Below are 19,343 nucleotides of genomic sequence, written 5' to 3'. Positions count from 1 at the left end.
TCCTCGCAATGAGAGTCCGGATAATTTTAATCAGTGATGTGAAGAACAAAGAAATCAAGTTCGTTTCGTTGGAAATACGTGAAAAAACGAGACATTTTTGCAAAAAAATTCTAGATAGTCAAAAAACAGAAAAAGCCCGGACAGTCCCGGGAAAATACAGGACTTATAAGGGGGGGGTCATTTTTTGAGGAAATATGGTCAGCATGATAATTTCAGAAAAAATGAAGGAGGAGGAGCTTAGGATGCGATGTCATCAACAAAAGGGTGTCACGAAATAACTTGTTAACGGCTGTTTGCTGGTCTCATCATCATCATCATGACCATGATGAATGAACGGAAGTTGACTTGATTTCCTCACCAGTGAAAATTAACATGCCAAATCATGCGGATTGTGAACGAGTGGAAACATTGATAACCATGGACATTATCACATGGTGTTTGGTTTCATGAGTAAATCAATGGAGAAGAAAGGATGATGGTGTCCAACCATCCAGAGGATGACAATTTCTTTTGTGTCCTCTCTACTCATCCACATTGTTTTTCTATGTGACTATTTTTTTTTTAACAGTATCATTCTCTTAGAATTTTTTTTTACATGAATTGTTGTGAAACAAACATTATAAAGGATGGCGTGTGAAAAGGTCCTCATTTTAACTTTTATAAGCACATTCACCTTGGTCAGCTGTGGAAGTAAGCACGTTTCTCACAATTATTGACTGTTTGTTTTAATGGAGAAGGAAATGATTTCATCTAAACGAACTCAAGTTCCCTCTAATAAAACTAAAATATACTAAATTTCAACGTATCTGTGTCCTGGGCTGTTACGAATCTGAATATGGTGTCTTTTATACCGAATATTGTAAAGTGAGAGCTGTATTTTGTGATACTCTTGATATACAGGGTGAATTTCGCTCTGTATATCAGAGAAATGTTATAATAATGAAAGCGGGGTGATACTCACACGTGGAGTATAAAACACTATAGCAAACCTATTCTATCTCTGTGTCCGAGTTTTGGTCGATAAGAGGGTAAATGTGGAAGTCTGAAAAAAAAAAAATCCATGAATTTCTGAAGTTTCAAATACAACGCCACAACAGGCAAATTGCCCAACGAGGTGGCTAACTTAAGAACATCATGGATCCCGGAGCCCTACCTACTACTGCTACACCACACATGCACCCCGCCCACATCCCCCCCCCCCCCCGCGCGGAACCCCCAACGAATCGGTACACGAGGGAATGTGCGTGTACGTGTAGTGAAACCTGACGTGAAGTTTTTTGTTTCTCTGTAATGCTTGTTATGTGTAGTGCTGCCATCTGCCACCAATTTTTCTAACTATGAGTGAAGTGTTATGATTGAATGATTTATCGTTGTAGGACTGCTGCTCTCTGTGGCGAGACTTTTTAACGGGGAGATCGGCTCGCATTTGCGCCTTGAAGTTGGGAACCACAGAAAACCAACTTCAGCCGACCACCACTGTGGGGTTCGAACCCGGATCCTCGCATCGCGAGTCCGTCACTATAACCACTCGACCACCACAGCGGCAAATGTGGTGGCAATATGTTTCTGCGAGACATATGTGCAAACTAAGTGCATATGTAGAAAAATAAGGTAGAATCCTATAAGGTGATTTCCATCGGGATATCTAGATTTAATGACGAGCTACAAGCGCTGCGAGATTTGTGAAGTGTAGAATCGACTATAGGACCTTGCGAGTCTCATTTTTTGACAAACACTCAAAGAAGGATGTTTGCGTTGTTCTGCAATGAGGCCTCGGGTGACTGGAAATGTTCTACAGTAAAAATTCTCGCCGCTGTGGTCATAGTGAAGGACTTGCATCACAAGGACCCGGGTTCAAGCCTCACTGTCAGTATGGTGGTGGTTGGTTGAATTTGGTTTTCTGTGGTTCCCAGCTTCAAAGTGCGAATGTGACCTGATTTCTCCCAATGAAGTGTCTCGCCACTGAGAGCATCAGGCCTACAACAATGCAATTATTCAGTCATTACAGAATGATTAAAATTTTACAAACACTATTGAGAGTGTCTGGCGACACGTCAAGGCCTCGCTGCTGGAATATAATACGCAGGGAGATTTTAAATTTTATTTGGCTTTTTTTTTGTACCGGCTGTCATGCGAAGGAAAAAAAAATTGATATTTTCAATGGCTTTTTGGAGATAATTAGGGATATAAAATGGGAGGATTTCAAAACATCTGGATTTCCGATATCTGTTTAGATGACTAGGCTTCCCTGTGATGTTTTTCGTTTGTATATATGTGAATAATTCCCCCAGAAAGGAACAAATTGAAGAGTATTTTCATAGAGAGTATTTATTTTTAACTCAGAAATCGAGTATTTTTTACCCAGAAATTAGTATTTTTACAGTTATTTGTTGTTATTGTTGCTGTTATTTTTTTTTCATGCTGCAATTTTTTTTCGGTGCCCGTTGTGTCTGACGGTCATAGCGACTTTTAGTCAGGCTGTCGTACATGTTTGGTGCAGAAAAGAAGTCGCCAAAAATCGCCAAGTGGCAGACCATACGACAGTTGTTCCGAGAGAAGATTCATCTGTGTTTATGGAGAATCAAACCTACATCCTCTCACTTTCTCCACGAGCTCCCAGGCAAGGTTAAGATGTTCATTGCCTTTGTTGTCTAGGGTGCTCGCCTGGAAAGTGAAAGGACGTGGGTTCGATTCCCTGTAAAGGCAGGTGAATTTTCTCTTTCTTAAATATATCTTTGCATTAGCCAGCTGTTACAAACCTTTGGATAGCGGAGAATGACATCATCCTTGGATAAAAATATTTAAAATTATGAAAAAGATGAAGTAAGAGAATATACTGGTCCTAAAAATATATATTATTGAAAAAAAATAATCAGTTTTTGTTTTAAGATAATTAGCTATGTTAAAATTTGAAAAATAGGCTGGGGACGCCCAGGGGAAGGACATTTCCTTAACAACGGAAAATTCGTTCAAGAAAATTTAAAAAAATCTATGGACGAAAAATTTAAAAACAGTGGCAACTTTTCAGAAACCGAAATATAAATAGCAATAGATGGGTAAAAGTTGTGTGTTAAATATAATCAATATAAACATCTTGGGGCATAATTTAGGTCAATTTCATGAGAATCTCACAAATACGATTCTATCATAAAAAGTGATCTTAAACATTTCCTTTCAAAATATTTTACAGCTGCCCCAAGATTGAATCCACTTTCATTTCCTGATGACTTGATTGTGGGATCAAGAGCAAGCTTGATCTGTGTAGCTAATCTTGGAGACCAACCTCTCGATTTTCAATGGTATAAAGATGGCAAGAAACATTCTTCCGAAAAAATTCAACAGCTCGGTCCTTTCGTTTCTGAACTGATATTGGAGCCATTGGAACGTGGTGACTCTGGAAATTACACTTGCACATCAATGAATGAATATGGCAAGGATGAAGTTTCAGCATCATTACTAGTGAAGGGTGAGAGGTTTTCCAAATTAATGTTGACATAACTCTATCTTTGTGTTGTTTTTTATAGTTAAAATAAGCAGGTTCATTAAGAAAGTGTCGGGCAAAGTTGTTAAACCTACTTGTTTTTCAGTAGGATGTGAAATTTTTGTATTCCATTTTAAGCAAATTTCTTCAGTTAACAAAATTTAGTTCATTTCTTGTTAAACGTGTTGCTTTACCCGTAACTGGCGTTGTGAAAATTGTGTGCGCAACTGATGTAATGGTGGCATTTTGTTCTGCAGCATGTATTGATGCTTTTGAAAAATCTGCAAAAAGAGTTTTCATGAAAACAATGGGTCCTTTACATGTGACTTATTCATCAATTAATGTAGTCGTTAAATAATTTTTCAACTTTCTTCGATTATTTTCCCAAATCTGATCTTTTACTTAGGCACATATTGAAAAGAAATAGGGGGGGGGGGAGATACATGATTTTTCATAACTTTATTTAAATTACATATTCAATTTTTTAAACATGATTTTCATGATTAAGAAAAATGAACATATGTGTATAAAATTGACTCGGAGAGGAAATAAAATTTAGCCTACAAAATTCAAATAATATTTACATTATTTACACACAGGCAGCAAAGTTATTGTTTATACAGAGTCAGAAACATAGATCTATGGCTCACAGAAGCTTTTCAGATGGGTCTTACAAATCTGCCTAAGGTTCTATTATGAATGTACTTATTGTGCCATTGGTTCGACTAATTTAAAAAAACCAGACAAATACATGGGTCACAAAGTTGATCATGTGGGTGTTGATTTCAGGTCGCAGCTAAAAAAAAAAGGTTAAGAACTTGTTTGAGTGGCGAGAAACTTTGCAGTAGAACTAAAATCCTTCCTTTCTGCATAAAATATGCAGTTCAACATTACTGAATTGGATGCAGCGATTTTAAAGTTGGCTTGCGTTGAGTGAGTTGTTTCTGGGCTCCATGAAGTTCACAAAAAACAACATAGGTGCCAATGCTTCCAATTTTTCAGCCTTATTAGAATCTTCTGGTCGGAAAACTAATTCTTCTGATTTTTTGTATCTTTATAGAAAAATCCCTAAAAGTCCTCAAATTGAGCTTTGTTTGAAAGGAAAATCCCTAAAAAATACTCTTCCAGTCCTTGCAATTTCAGGCTGACCCCGTTTTCTCAGGAAAATATGGGAATGAGAATAATTCGTAACTCGGAGCCCCATAATTATTTTCTGTATGAACTTCATGCCTGGTAATGCTGGCCCCGGAATCGCACGCTCGCGACTTAACCCTGAGGGATCACAAGCAATTTATTTTTGGCATAAAATCAATTTAATTTTGCACATAATACAGTTATTATTAACTATAATAAAAACTGTAGACGGAGTAAGTGCAACCAATTTTTAACCAGTTTTCGGACACTTAATGTGTAGGCTTTTAGTCATTTTTTTCTTTCTACCACTAATTATAAATGCCCTTTTCTAGTGCCTATTTTGACCATTTTTAGTGCCTAAACTCCCGGGCTCTAATTATCACAAAAAGTAGATAATTTATTATGTTAGAAGTATTGCATTCACAAAGTCCAGAGGTTAAAGTTACTATTCATGCATGTATTAATCAAATTTGCAGTAGTTTTTTTTTTCTGTCGAATGACCCTTTTTAAACACCATTGTAAAAGGCATGGCATTCTTGTAGGCATGCTTTCTTATGTAGTACCCTAAATAAAGATATTCATTGGCATGCATTGGCACCCTTGTAGATAACCAGACAACTGACTTGACATACTGATATCAGGTTGTAGAATTAAATGCAAAGGCAGTTAAAAAACGAGAGATTATTATAAATTCATAATTTGGTCATCATTTTCTAAGTGTTTAATGCAATTACATGACAAAATATTTTTTTAAAGAAAATATTGTATATGTGTATAATTAGAAAAGAATTATATGAGGAGACAACCCAAAAAACTGGTTTTCGAGTTCATTACCATCTTTCTCCCTCCCGTTCTTCTTTTTTTTTTATGATCTTTATTTGAAAACAGGTTTTCTTGCGAGTCCATGTCTTTTGCTTAATTTTACGTTGATGTCCTCTGAAATTTCTCTTTACTGTATTTGCCTATACATATTAATTTGTATTTTTGAATATGCATTTATAATTTATTTTGCAGCCCAACCTATGTGGGTAAAAGAGCCTCAAGATTCAAATGTACAAACAGGTGGCAAAGTATCATTAGATTGTTTTGCAGAAGGAGTGCCTACTGTGAAAGCAATATGGAAAAGAAGATCCCGTAAGCATGATTGTATGGTGTAGTATACAAGGTGTTATGTATGTTCTAATGCACAGCCCTCATCTCATCAACTGTTAGTTGCGTAGACGTATAGTTCCACTTCGAAAAATGCTCAAAATGTGTCCACAAATCACCATGTACCAGTTCTGAGAGTTAAAATACGGCATTTCACAACATAAAAATCTAAATTTTTAAATTGGGTCCTAGAGTCATTTTCTGGCGAGACTGACTAGGATTTCTTCATTATTATTATTTTAACCATTACATCAGCAATGACAAGATATCTTGCCTAACTTGATTGCTTTGATTTTGGCAATTACAATATATCTCGCATATCTCTAAAACACTCTTATTTCAACTATGCCGAGCCCAGCTAGCCCTGTACAGAAAGCTTTGCTTTTCCATCCCCCAGACTTATCAACTGCCAGTGGGTGGAGTGAGCTTTTGTCCAAAATTTGATAACAAAAGAAAGGCAGTGCTTTTTCCCCTTTGTTTCAAGTAGTATAGGAATATGCTTACAGTAAAAATAATAAAAGAAAAATGTATTTCTCTTGTTTTTTAAATTATTATTCTAGATATTGGGGAGGGATGGGCAGTTATCAGCTGTACAAAATCAGAAAAAAATATTATTCTTGAAAAGAATGTGTGGCAATTTACAAAGTGTTAAGTGATTCCCACTGTGGCAGTTGTAATGCAGCGATCTGTGAGAAATTTTGAAAACTGCTTTGAGTAGTTGTCTTTAACTTTTCAGATATTACAGGCCAAATTAAACTTTCCATGAAGCCCACGGGCCACCAAGTCATACCGTGGTATTCTCGGTTATTGAACAGGGTTCCCCAAATTTATTCAACACTTCTTTTAATAAGAAAGTAATAATAAAGTTTAATAATACACTTCTTAAATAAGAAAGAATTTCTTTCTTATTTATTTCACTTTTTTTTTCTTCAAATATCTTCCCTTCATTAATTAATCATTCTTTTTAATCAATTTCTTTCATTAAATCTGAAATTTGTCTCTGAAATAATTAACGAAAATTTATAATTAATAAAAAAATAATTATGAAATTATTTCCTTCAAAAATTAATTTTTTTTCATGAATTATTACAATTAAATATTCTGAAATTATTCTCAATAGTTTTGAAATTGTTTCTCTCAGTAGTTCTGTAACTATTTTTTGATTAATTATAATTTTTCATCAACTAAAGGAAATCATTTTTTTAATAATTTCAAAATTATTTCTTTCATTAAAGTTTTTTTTCAGCATTTTTTTAAAATTTTGTAATTATATGTATACCTTTTGGATGCCAAATTCAACCACAAAATTCATTACAACAGCCCTTTTAATTTAGCAAATGCACAACAATATTATTGAATCTTAAAGGTATCTCTCACCGTTCTAAATATGCAGCAGTACAGATTTCAGTGACCACAGCTCTTAATAATCATTTTGTATGTAAAGTAACTATTTCTTAAAAATTGTCAGCTGGCCACAGCAAAACCCTTGGTGGGCCACAAGTTGAAGACCCCCCCGTCTTAAAGGGTTAAATGAGTTTTTTATGTATAACTACATGAAGTTTTACGATATCATGCTCTGCACATAAGCTCCCACCCAGATGCTTTTTCTTTTGACATAGCTACTGCTACTATTTAACTGTACATGGACCTCGTACACATTCCTCTATGGAATTTTTAACGAATCAGTATACGACGGAATGTGTGTGTGTACATGTTGCGAACCTAACTTAAAGTTTGTTTCTGTGTAATGCTTTTTATGTGTACTGCTGCCATCAGTTATTCTAACTATAAGTGAAGTGTAATGATTGAATTTTGACAAAGTTGCAAAATCATTTGGGGGAAAAACAATATAAGGTTAATTTTATTTTGCCGATACTACTTGGTTTTTAACAGAGTATAAATAAATTGTAGATGTGAAATGAATCACTGGGATGTTTGCTAAATTTTGCGGGAAAATGCGGGTATTAGATTTTCATTATTTAATTTCATAAGAATCAGAAACTTTATCATAAAGTGAAATATAATGCAGTCTGATCCCGATATAGTAAAATGCAGAAATTTTCATATAGTAAAATTTTCAATAGTAAAATGCAAAATTTTTTTACAAATCTGTATAGAGATTATAACGGGTTCAACTGTGATTGCATGTAATGTCAAACTCATTTATTGGGCCAAAATTCTTTGAGACAAATGGGAATGGTGGCGTTAGCTCTCTGGGTTTGACTGTATAACTTGATTGGAAAATATAAATACATATTTATTTCATATTTTCATCTCTTATGCTCAATTGCAGCTATTCTAGGCACTCTGGAAGACATTGTCTTGTCTGAGCGGATTCGTGTGTTGCCCAACAACACTTTATTAGTAAGCAGAGCATTGAAATCAGATGACGGACAGTATATATGTGAAGTTAGCAATGGTGTGGGTGATGATATACACAAGTCTGTGCAGCTTATAGTGTATGGTAAGTTTTTCCTTCTATTATGTCTCAAACTCCTGTATAATGTATTGTCATATCCTGTATAATGTATTGTCATATCCTGTATAATGTATTGTCATATCCTGTATAATGTATTGTCATATCCTGTATAATGTATTGTCATATCCTGTATAATGTATTGTCATATCCTGTATAATGTATTGTCATATCCTGTATAATGTATTGTCATATCCTGTATAATGTATTGTCATATCCTGTATAATGTATTGTCATATCCTGTATAATGTATTGTCATATCCTGTATTCATGTTTCATAGTTGCTGATGCTTCATGGTTTCATGAGCAATAGCATACAACCGTGTTATACAATCTCACTTTAATTTCTCTTTGCAAAATAGACTTCCCGGTTGTTCAAAGAATTACTGATCATTTGACTGTTGAGCATGGACATATGGCTACTCTGACATGTTTGGCTACTGGTGATGGCCCTCTCTTATTCATGTGGAAAAAGAATGACATTCCTATGAAAATACCACAAAATAACAACAGGTATAATAATTATATTTCATACCATGGGAAATATGTATGTTACCTGATGATATTTTGTATCATTTCTTATATGTTGAAACTGATGTGGATTTTCTTTTAACCTTAGATTTTGATTGATCTTTGGCATAACACTTATTAACTAGGAATTGTTTTATCTAGTTTTCCCTTGTTTTACCATACAGAAGTGTTTTTAAGTGAGCAAAATCATTATTATACTACTACTATGGAAGTAACAAATTCTTTTGAGATTGGTCTTTTTTTTAAATTAGCTTTCAATCACTTCAAAACCGATATTACATTTTCTCTTGCCACTCTGTGTGGTGAGTGTTATGCTCTCAATACAGTAATTTTCTACTAACCTTAATGTGAAATTATGCATGTATACTAAACAGGACACAATTTAAGTTACTTCATTTCTTCTCTAAACTTTAAAAATTGCAAAATACTGTTAAACAACATTATTTCTCTATTCGTGATGAAACATAAGGAGAGCTATTTCTTTTGCTAGCAGGGAGGAAACTTGTCTTCAGGACAGAACTTCTTCCCAAAAATCAGGAAAACCCACGTATAAAAGAGAGTATGTTTTAAACGGCTTTTCAGGAGTTTTCCCCCCCTTCCTATATAGGATATCCTAGAAATGAAAGGGGAGAAGCAACTATATTATAACAAGTAAAAGCCAACTCTCTCATTATTAAATTAAGCCAATTATTTTACTGATTTGATCCATGAGGCCATAAAGATCTTTTTGAAATATGCTAATAAACACTCTCACATCAAGCATTTGCTGCTTTTTTGAAGCAACACTAGGTAGTTTTTGCTAGTACATTACAATTCATTTTTTCAATATTATTTTTTTATCGAGTGCTATATTCATTCATTTGCATCCTTATTTGGTATTGTGTTTAGGTTTGAATTTTTGGAAACTGCTGAAGTAGACGGAATCAGGTTTAGTTTAGTCATAGGTACAACTGTGATGTCAGATGGGGGTTTATATTCTTGCATTGCACAGAACCCATATGGGTCTGATGAAAAAGATGTCAGGCTTTATTTAGTTGGTAATTTTGATTTTGTTCAAACTTTTTTTCTTTCTTTTCAGTATTTTCAGTTTATATATTTTTTTATTTATCACAATTTATCTTCATTATTTTTTATTGTTTATTGACTTGTTTGGTTTTGAGTTTGTGTTATTTTATTATTGTTTTACAAAAATATATGCATGAATGTAATTTCTTATAAGCTTTTATGAAATTATACCTGGGTTTTTGTTTTTAAATATTATAATATAGACTTATTAATTCAAATTGAATGGAACAGAGACCAGTGTAAATGACCTGAAAAATTTAATTACATTAAATATACAATAAGAAATGCTTAAGATACTTGTTTTACCTTAAAAAAAACCCATCTTGAAAATGCTTGGATAAGTTTGTGATGAAAAAGAAGAAAAGTATTTGATGAAATGATTATTGAAAGTTATTCTCTTCAGACTTTTATTTTAAATATAATTAGTTTTCAATATTTTTTATTGTAAAGGCTTCAAATAAGAACCCATTTTTTATGGTTACCCCACCTTTACTGATAAATTTGTGTCCCCTCAGTTTTCGCAAAAGAGGTTTCACTGCATTATACTCAGGGGCTTAAACTGAGAATTATCTTACAGGCAAAATTCAATATTTCACCTCTTTTCTATTATATAAATGTGTGTCCATTATTTTATTCTTAGATCACATTTGACCAGTATGAAACAAGTTATCATTGTATGTACCTTACCATGTTGGCTATGATTTTTCTTTCTTTTCACTGCTTCCAGTTACCTCCTCTAGTTTTGGTTTGATTTTTGTGATCTTGCCACAAAATAAGGCATTTCTCATGCATTTTTTCTTTTGTGATGAATTGTTTTTTTTACTTATATTTTTCCATGATGCTTCATCATTAAACAGAAAGACCTCATGCACCTGAAGACATAGAAGTAGTTGACATTTGGAGTAGAAGTGCTAGAATAAGATGGGCAGCACCTTCTGATGGCAACAGTCCCATTACTAATTACACCATAGAGTTTTGGACTCAATCTGGTAATTTGTACGCTTAGTGATAAATTAACAAATAAAAGTGATGCATTTACTGACAAACCCTGCTACAGACAACTTTAAGGGACCATCAGTCATGGATGGGACCAACTGTTGAAGGCAAAAAAAGTCGAACAACAGGCTGCAGTAATATAAGGATATATTCTAAATTGTGATGCTGGAACATGTGATAATGTTAAGGGTTGAAAAAATGCATTTAGAAAAGGAAAATAAACTCTGAGGTGGCCAGGTATTGAATTAGAACTCGCACTATGAAATTTTGTATTGCATTACAGGAGTGCACTCAGTTAGCTGAAAAAACAAGGTTCCAAGTGACCTAAAAAGTCAGAGAAATAAAAAATCAGTGAGTAAATTCAAGGGAAATTTTGAATACAGTAGAATATATCCCGTTTTAACCAATACCATTATAGCAAAAATCTCGTTTTAACTAACACATTTCTAATCCTCCAGATAAGTTTACGTAGGAACAATGCAAAAACCTGGAATTCCTTTATAACAAAATTTCATTATAACAAAGTGATTTCTCCAGTCTCTTGGAGTTCGTTATAACAGGATTCGACTGTATTTAGCAGAAGTCAGAGAAAACTTTTGTTGCGAGGAAAAAAAACTCAAAATACATTTGGCAGGTTGAGATTACAAATTATTATTCTTTCTTCAGCAGTTTTTGTCAGGGAAATGATAAAATAGATTCTGCTAGGAACTCGGAAACATTATACAGTGAAAATCCTATATAATGATACCCTCTATAATGATAAAAAAAATTGTCTATGTAACAATATTACTCTGATCCCGATGCATGTTTCATAGTGTTAATGTACAGTCAATTCTGCTTATAATGTTGCCGCTTATCGTTTTCTTGCTAAGTATGACTCATTTTCTAACTCGAACTATTTCTCATTAAAATTTCTCATTTGAAGTATTTTCCACTTTCAATGTTTTTGCATAACATTAAAAAAAAGTCAAAAGTGTAATTTACTGTATTCCATCTATAACGATAAATATTTTATAACCATACCTTTCTCTAGTTTCGTGAGTATTGTTGTGCAGGATTTTCAGTGTACAAACTTATATGATAAGCAGAAAAATAATTTCAAAATTTTATTTTATGTTTTTAATGCGGTTTAAGTATTGGATTGACTTATTAATTTATTAACTTTTGAAACTTTATTTGTATTATTGAATTATGCATATATTAGAAAATTATTTTAGCCTTATCATTGTGATTATAATTATATTTTTACTGTGCCCAATTTTGTTTTTTATGGGTTCTGAATTCTTGTGTTTTAGGCATGCGCCACAATGTCTCGGTAAGAAGCTCTACCACAAGTGCTATTTTGGAAGATCTTTCCCCATTCACTTCATATAAGTTTGTTATACGGGCATTAAATAGTTTTGGTGCTGGCGATTCATCAGAACAGCTACAGTTTAGCACAGCAAAAGAAGGTAAAATATGGAAAACATGGAAACATGTTTATTACATATGGAAAACATGGGAAAATATATGCACTCATGGTATTTTATGCATTTTATCAAACATTATTATTTATTCATGTTATTTTATACTTCGTAAGTTATGATTTGTAAAACTTTTGTGCACAAAATGTTACATGTAGTTCCATTCTGATCTGCGCACATGCATATTCATTTCATTCATTTTTTTTTCACATGTGATGAAAAATTTTTCAATGTAAAATTGTCTTCATAAAATTTTTTTAAAATGTGCGAAAATTTTTTGGACAAAGTTTTGTGCGAAATTCATTATTTTCAATATCACCACAATTTCCTGCCTATAATCCATGAATCATTAATAAGTTAAATAGGCATCAGAATTCCTTAATGTGACTACTAGGTACATTCTATAGTTCCCCCCCCCCCCGAGAAATTGGAGTAAAAAATAAATATTTGGAAGAATATTCCACTGAAAATGATTTTTTCTTAAAGATAGGCCTGATAATGGTATATAGATGTCAGTAGAAGAATCAACATTTTTTTTATTTAAAAGAAAAAAAAAAGTGATAACCTGATTCTTTGAGATTTTGTTAGTGCCGATGCAAATGGCTACCAGAAAGTTTCATGAACAGATTATGAGCAGGAAATTTCAGTAGTATGTTTTAAAATTCAAATTAAGAGTTTTCAAACTGTTTTAATTCTTTTTTCTGCAACAATAAGAAAATTGCGGCCTTTTATGAGCTGATTTTTTAGGATTCTATAATGCTGCTTAAATATTATTAATAATCCTAATTATTACTTCTACACCACTGGTCTGTTTCAGCATATCTCAAATGCCAATATTTTTGAGTAATAATTTGAATGAATTTCTATTGGTAGAAAGAGAGAGATTACTTTTTTTGTCAAAGAATAAAAATATATATACAACCTAGATATATAAAAATGTATAAAGTTCATGCTGCTTAATGTGATCACATTAAGACTTGGGGTTTCTGATAGCAACAACCAAACTATGACTATATCTGAGGAAAATCCTGTTTGCAAATTTGGTGACCACACATCCTGTTTGGCCGAACAGAGTGTATGAGAGTAAACGGTTATTGATAAGATGGCACAACAGTTTTTCTTTCCAACATAATTAGTTGCAAAATGTTCAGTTGTTCTTTATTATTATAAAACAGGACATTCCCTTACCTCCTGAACTAAAATCCTGCATTTTTTTTTAAAATTCAATCATTGCGGGGCATTAAATGGAAGTATCATGAGTTACGATACTTTTTTAATGTACAATATGTTTCATAGATCCCTCAGAAAAATAAATTTGAATTCGGTAAACTGAAAGAAACTGATCAAGAACTGAAGGAAAGGGTTTTTTTTGCCTTCACTACAGGAAGGCCATTGAAAAAGGAGTTCCTTGTGTAGATGTATCAGAGCAAATACTCTTTCACGATTTCAACACCAAGGTATGGAAATGTTTATTAACAATGGGGGCAGGGGTAGAGAACCCCTTCTAGCCTCCTAAATGGTCTTGCAGCCTGATAACAGTAACTTACGAGGAAGAAAATTTTGATTAAACCTTGCTTCAAAATGTGTAAAAAAAAAAAACTTTCAACGAAAAAATTCTGAAGTCCTGACAAGTATAAACAAATTTCTTATGATATTGGTCCGTTTTGTTATTTGCAGAAGTGATAACAATACCCAAATCATGACATTATCCATGATTTTAATTAGCAATGTGTCAACTGTATAGACATGCACCTTTTATATGGTAAGAATGACGTCTAAAAATGTATTAAGGAACTGTATGATGTTCCTTCTTCAGTAGCAGAAGACAAAAAATTGAAAACCAAAATGCAGATTGACAAGCAAGCAACCTCCACTATATGGAGCTATTTTTATTTTTTGACTTTTGTTACTGAAGTAAGAACTTTGTGTAGTTCTGAAACATGTTTAGCTGTCGTTCTCACTAGAGATGTAAAATTCTCGAGAATAATCTTTGAGAATATTTGAGAATATTCTCTGGTAGGACTACTCTATTAAAAATAACTTGAGAATATTGCTATAAGTTCTTGATGAGAATATTCTTATAAGTTCTTGATGAGAATATTCTTATAAGTTCTTGATGAGAATATTCTTATAAGTTCTTGATGAGAATATTCTTATAAGTTCTTGATGAGAATATTCTTATAAGTTCTTGATGAGAATATTCTTATAAGTTCTTGATGAGAATATTCTTATAAGTTCTTGATGAGAATATTCTTATAAGTTCTTGATGAGAATATTCTTATAAGTTCTTGATGAGAATATTCTTATAAGTTCTTGATGAGAATATTCTTATAAGTTCTTGATGAGAATATTCTTATAAGTTCTTGATGAGAATATTCTTATAAGTTCTTGATGAGAATATTCTTATAAGTTCTTGATGAGAATATTCTTATAAGTTCTTGATGAGAATATTCTTATAAGTTCTTGATAAGAATATTCTCCTTTTATTTATAATATAGTTACAAGATTACATATTATATTTACATTTATAATATAGTTATAATATGCCTTGAGAATATTCTCTGGAAGGAACTACTTTCATAAATTAGCCTACTCTGAGGAATATTCTTTTAATAATAGCCCTTCCAGAGAATATTCTCGATGAGAATATAGAAAATAATAAAAAAATATTCTTCAGTTACCGAAATCTTTCCAGAGAGTATTATCAAGAATACATCTAATGTATTGTAATAAATAATCTCGATAAATAACTTGAGAATAACTTATTTTTGATAAGAATATTCTCTAGTAATTTATAATAGTAGTCCTTTGAGAGAATATTCTGTGTCCCTGTCTTTCTTCCCATCAAGAAGATGGGTATATTGAAGTTTGTAGACCACAATATTAAAGTTTGAAAGCAAGAAAATTAAACTAACAGGGCTGAATTGCACAACTTTTAAAAAAAATGTGAGTGATACAGAATTTATGAGTGTATGTGCATTGAAAAAACAACAGTTCTGTATCTTCTTAGAATGAAGGTGATTATATAAGAATAGCTTCCTTTATCAATCAACTTTGATTCAATTTCTTTTGTTGTGAACTTATTTCTGAAAATTTATCTAATTTTAAAATAATTTTTTAAGGTTTTAATCTAAAGATTTCTAAAATCTTTATAATCAAACTTTTTAACACCTCTCATCATGACCTGGAGAATATTCTCGAACTAAAAGTTGCCATTGGGGGGTGATTATACCAAAAATTGTTTTGTTGTAAATGTTTCAGGCAATGAAAACTGATTTATATTTTACAATATAAACAAAATTAGTAAAAAAAATTAAATTATTTAAAAGAAAAATGAATATTCTCGATTATTCTCTATAATTTTTACATCCAGGAGAATATTCTTGTTTTCCGAGAATATTCTCACCTCACATCTCTAGTTCTCACTATATTTTGGGTGTACCTATGATGTGTGCATATTTTTGTTTTTATATATTATGCTGGGGAATTTGTAACTGTCAATGCTGCATGTTATAACATTTTTTTTTTATAATTGTGCTGAATGTTTTGTGATATATATATTTTTCAATGTATCTTCATAACTGTTTTCCCATCCAGAGCCTTCAGCCCCACCTGCAGATATTAAAGTTGGAGACAAAGGATCAAATTTTGTTCAATTGTCATGGAAGGTATTTATTTTTTGTTTGTTATACATGGTGTCCTGTAAATGCTAATGCAGCCTTTATCTCATCAACCGTCTGTCATAGAGATATGGTTTCAGTTTAAAAAATGCTCAAAAACCATTCAAAAATAACCCGAAACCAGTTTTGGGAGTGAAAACAGTGTGTGCCACAAAATAAGAAATCTAAATTTTTTATACGGTTACCCCCTGTTCTCTAGCTTCCAGTAAGGAAGTTTTTGCCCTGTATCTCCAGGGGCCAACAGAAAAAATTCCACATTTCCAAGTGCAATATTTGCTATGATATTTGAATTCAAAATCTGGGGGAAGTTATGAAAGAACAGCAAAATTTAACGGAACACTCCTTTCCCTCATTTATGCTGTCCTTTCCCAACTAGTATCTGGTTTTTAAATTTAAATATCTCAGCAAATATTGCACTTAGGAACTTGGATTTTTTTTCTGTTGGCCACAGGAGAGACAGAGCAAAAACTTTCTAATTGTAAGTTAGAGGATAAGGGGACCATTTAAAAATTTAGATTTCTTATTTTGTGACACACTGCATCTTCACTCTCAAAACTGGTCAGGGTAATTTTGGAACGCCTTTCGAGCATTTTTCAAATCGAAACTACATCTACAATGGACAGTTAATTAGATCAAGCATTTGACTTACAAAACACCCTGTACACAGTGAAAATCTTATATAGTGATACTCAGAAAACTGTAAAAATGTTATAAGGGATTTCTTGTTGCAAATGCAATATATTAACATATGAAAAGTGCATTTGAATCACATTAATATCGTTATGTAGCCAGTTAGCATTATAAAGGGTATTGTGCATCTTACGTTGTACGAGTATATTTATCTTTATATAGGATTTTCACTATATTTGTTTTTCAATTTTATAATTTTTGAAATTAAAATATTTAATGAGTTGAATGATTAAGGATGTAATATTTTTACTGAGCTTTTTTAAATTTTTAATATTCATTACATTATGAACTTTTCATTTTAATGTATTTTTTCTTTTCATAGCCACCACCCCGTGAATACTGGAATGGCAATATCATTGGCTATTATATTGGCTATAAGCAAAGCTCTTCAACTCTCCCTTACACATATAACACAATGGAATCAACTGATGACAACATCTATTATGTACTTAGGGGTCTTAAAAAAGGCACTCGCTATCATATTATTGCGAAAGCCTACAATGAAATCGGTAGTGGTCCTCCCAGTCAAGAGGTATCTGTGAGAACACATAACCATGGCGAGTATTCTATATATATTTTTTATTAAGACTGTATTTTAAATTGGCATCTTTAACCCATTAACTGAATAAATAGTGAGAAATATACCTTTGTGCATGTGTGATATAATATTTTTCCCCTGTAATGGGAATTATAAGAAAGTCATTCTGCAGGTTAAGATACTTATTATCGGTGGCTCCACATTATGCATGTGTGTGTGTGTTTGGTTTCATGGCCGAGGGGGGGGGGTTCAGGTAGTAAAATAAATACACCTGGCTTTTGTTCCTTGCAAGTAATTGTTTCATTGCTTGTTTCATAAATCATCCATCCACATCATACAGTGGCTCAGCAAATCAACCAATCATGTGATAATTTTTGCCACATCACTGTCATTTTCTGCATGCAAGGACTAATTAGCCCCAAGTTTATTGCCAATTCCAAATGACAGCGTTCAAGATTTCTGCCTTTTTTTATATTCTCAGAGAGGTTGGTGTTCTAACCCCTCGCTATGAGACTCTCTGCAGTAGCAATCTTTACCTGTGCTGTGGTCATGTTGGTTTCTGACAGACGAATTGAATATTGAAATCGTGATGTCTTTAAAAATCCTTTCGTACTTCAGACAAATCACCCAAGGACAATGCATAGCATGCACGGTTTAGAAGAACCTTAACATATCGTTCCCCCCGTGTGCCAGAAGCACAAATGTGCAAATTCCCAAGCAAGAAAAAAAAAACAAACATGGGAAAACAACATTTGAATGTTTATTGTACCCATGCTGCTCTATGGAAGTTATTATTCCTAAAATGTTTTGTGGCGCTAGCTTCAATAGGGATACCTATTTATGTTTCTTGTAAAACTTAGATAGCTATATATATATAAGGGATTCAACCAGCTAATTGGAAACACAAGGGGAAATTTGTTCATTTGTGCTTCTAGCAGGCGGGGGGGGGGGGGGGGGGGGTTATATGTTATTTTTCATACAACACCACAAAATTTTTTAAATTTATATCAGACTTTATCAAAATGCAAAAAGGTCTCTTTCAAAATGCAAAAGTTAAAGTTGAAAAACATAATTTTGGGCATTTTTCTCTCTCTCAGAAGAAAATATGTTTGGCTCTCCCTAAGAAATTTTCACTCATGCACAGTTTTTTTTTGTTTGAATTGTCAAGCCTTGATATATTAATTTGTAAGGGCCAGGTTACATAGCTATCAAATTTTATTTTACATTATGTTGTGCTTGTAATTACATATAAATTGTCAAATTTAACCTTGTAATGGATAGATCTTCTATATCAGTTGAAGTTATAAGAAAAAGTTCTTTCATCGTTTGTTTCTCAGTTATAAGTTAAGTTCAGTCTGTATAATTAAACTAATATGATAGCAATTAATAAAGTTAGTGGGAATTATTGCAATGAAAATATTAATTGAGATATATAGGCAAATTGTCTATGTACTCCCCGAAAAAAAGTAAAAGACACCAGGTTTTACTAGTAGACGAATTGTTGAGCTGCTAGTCGAAATTGCCAATTTATAAAAAAAACAATTACAAAAGTTTGATTTTGTCTTTCATAAACCATTTTTACTACAAAAAGAAAAGATAAGTCTGAGCATAGCATACAGATACAGAAAATTCATTAAGCACGTTCAAAAATGTGCGAATTCCTTGGTTGCATAAATGCAGTCAAGATTATTTTAATTATTTTAATTATGTAGTTACATATGTGACTTCTACTAAAGCACATATGCATCACATAAATTTGCTTGTCTGACTATAAATGTTCTTTTTCTAGAACCTCCACCTCGTCCGTCTCTTCTTGTTAAGAGCATAGGATCTACACATATTCAGTTGTATTGGCCACTGACAGAGGAAATGAAGGCATCAGTGAGAAGTAAGTATTTATTGTTCATAAGCTAAATTCTTTTTCCCAAGCAGCTTCATTCACTTGCAGGGGAATTGATTGAAGTATTATCCAAGCTTATTTACTTTGTTCCAATTTTTTTTCAATCACATTTTCCAAACTATATGCAAGCATGTATGTATCAATGTATGTAGGGAAAATTGTTTTACTTTGACCGTGATAAACTTTAAAACAAATTAAAATAGTTTTAATACTATTGCATTCTAGCTGATGCCAAAATGC

The 19,343-nt window shown here is 32.6% G+C and overlaps 1 protein-coding gene across 1 annotated transcript in view; it reads left to right on the top strand.

Moving 5' to 3' along the window:
• Positions 1-243: 243 nt before the first annotated feature.
• The window catches only part of LOC149082811 (cell adhesion molecule Dscam1-like), a 33,772-nt gene continuing 14,672 nt past the window's right edge, over positions 244-19,343 (top strand). Inside the window, exons 1-11 of the mRNA XM_089235971.1 lie at positions 244-690; positions 3,191-3,466; positions 5,630-5,749; positions 8,058-8,228; positions 8,603-8,753; positions 9,660-9,808; positions 10,694-10,825; positions 12,128-12,283; positions 15,893-15,963; positions 16,988-17,222; positions 18,993-19,091. Coding sequence (XP_089092097.1) covers positions 627-690; positions 3,191-3,466; positions 5,630-5,749; positions 8,058-8,228; positions 8,603-8,753; positions 9,660-9,808; positions 10,694-10,825; positions 12,128-12,283; positions 15,893-15,963; positions 16,988-17,222; positions 18,993-19,091 — 1,624 coding nt within the window. The 5' untranslated portion in view covers positions 244-626. The remainder of the gene's footprint in view (positions 691-3,190; positions 3,467-5,629; positions 5,750-8,057; positions 8,229-8,602; positions 8,754-9,659; positions 9,809-10,693; positions 10,826-12,127; positions 12,284-15,892; positions 15,964-16,987; positions 17,223-18,992; positions 19,092-19,343) is intronic.

The sequence above is a fragment of the Pholcus phalangioides genome, unplaced genomic scaffold (genome assembly GCF_987345545.1).
Source record: "Pholcus phalangioides strain wild (caught in Gottingen) unplaced genomic scaffold, Ppha-v1.0 ptg000009l_1, whole genome shotgun sequence".
NCBI classification, from domain to species: domain Eukaryota; kingdom Metazoa; phylum Arthropoda; class Arachnida; order Araneae; family Pholcidae; genus Pholcus; species Pholcus phalangioides.
This window is presented reverse-complemented; position numbering and strand designations above follow the sequence as displayed.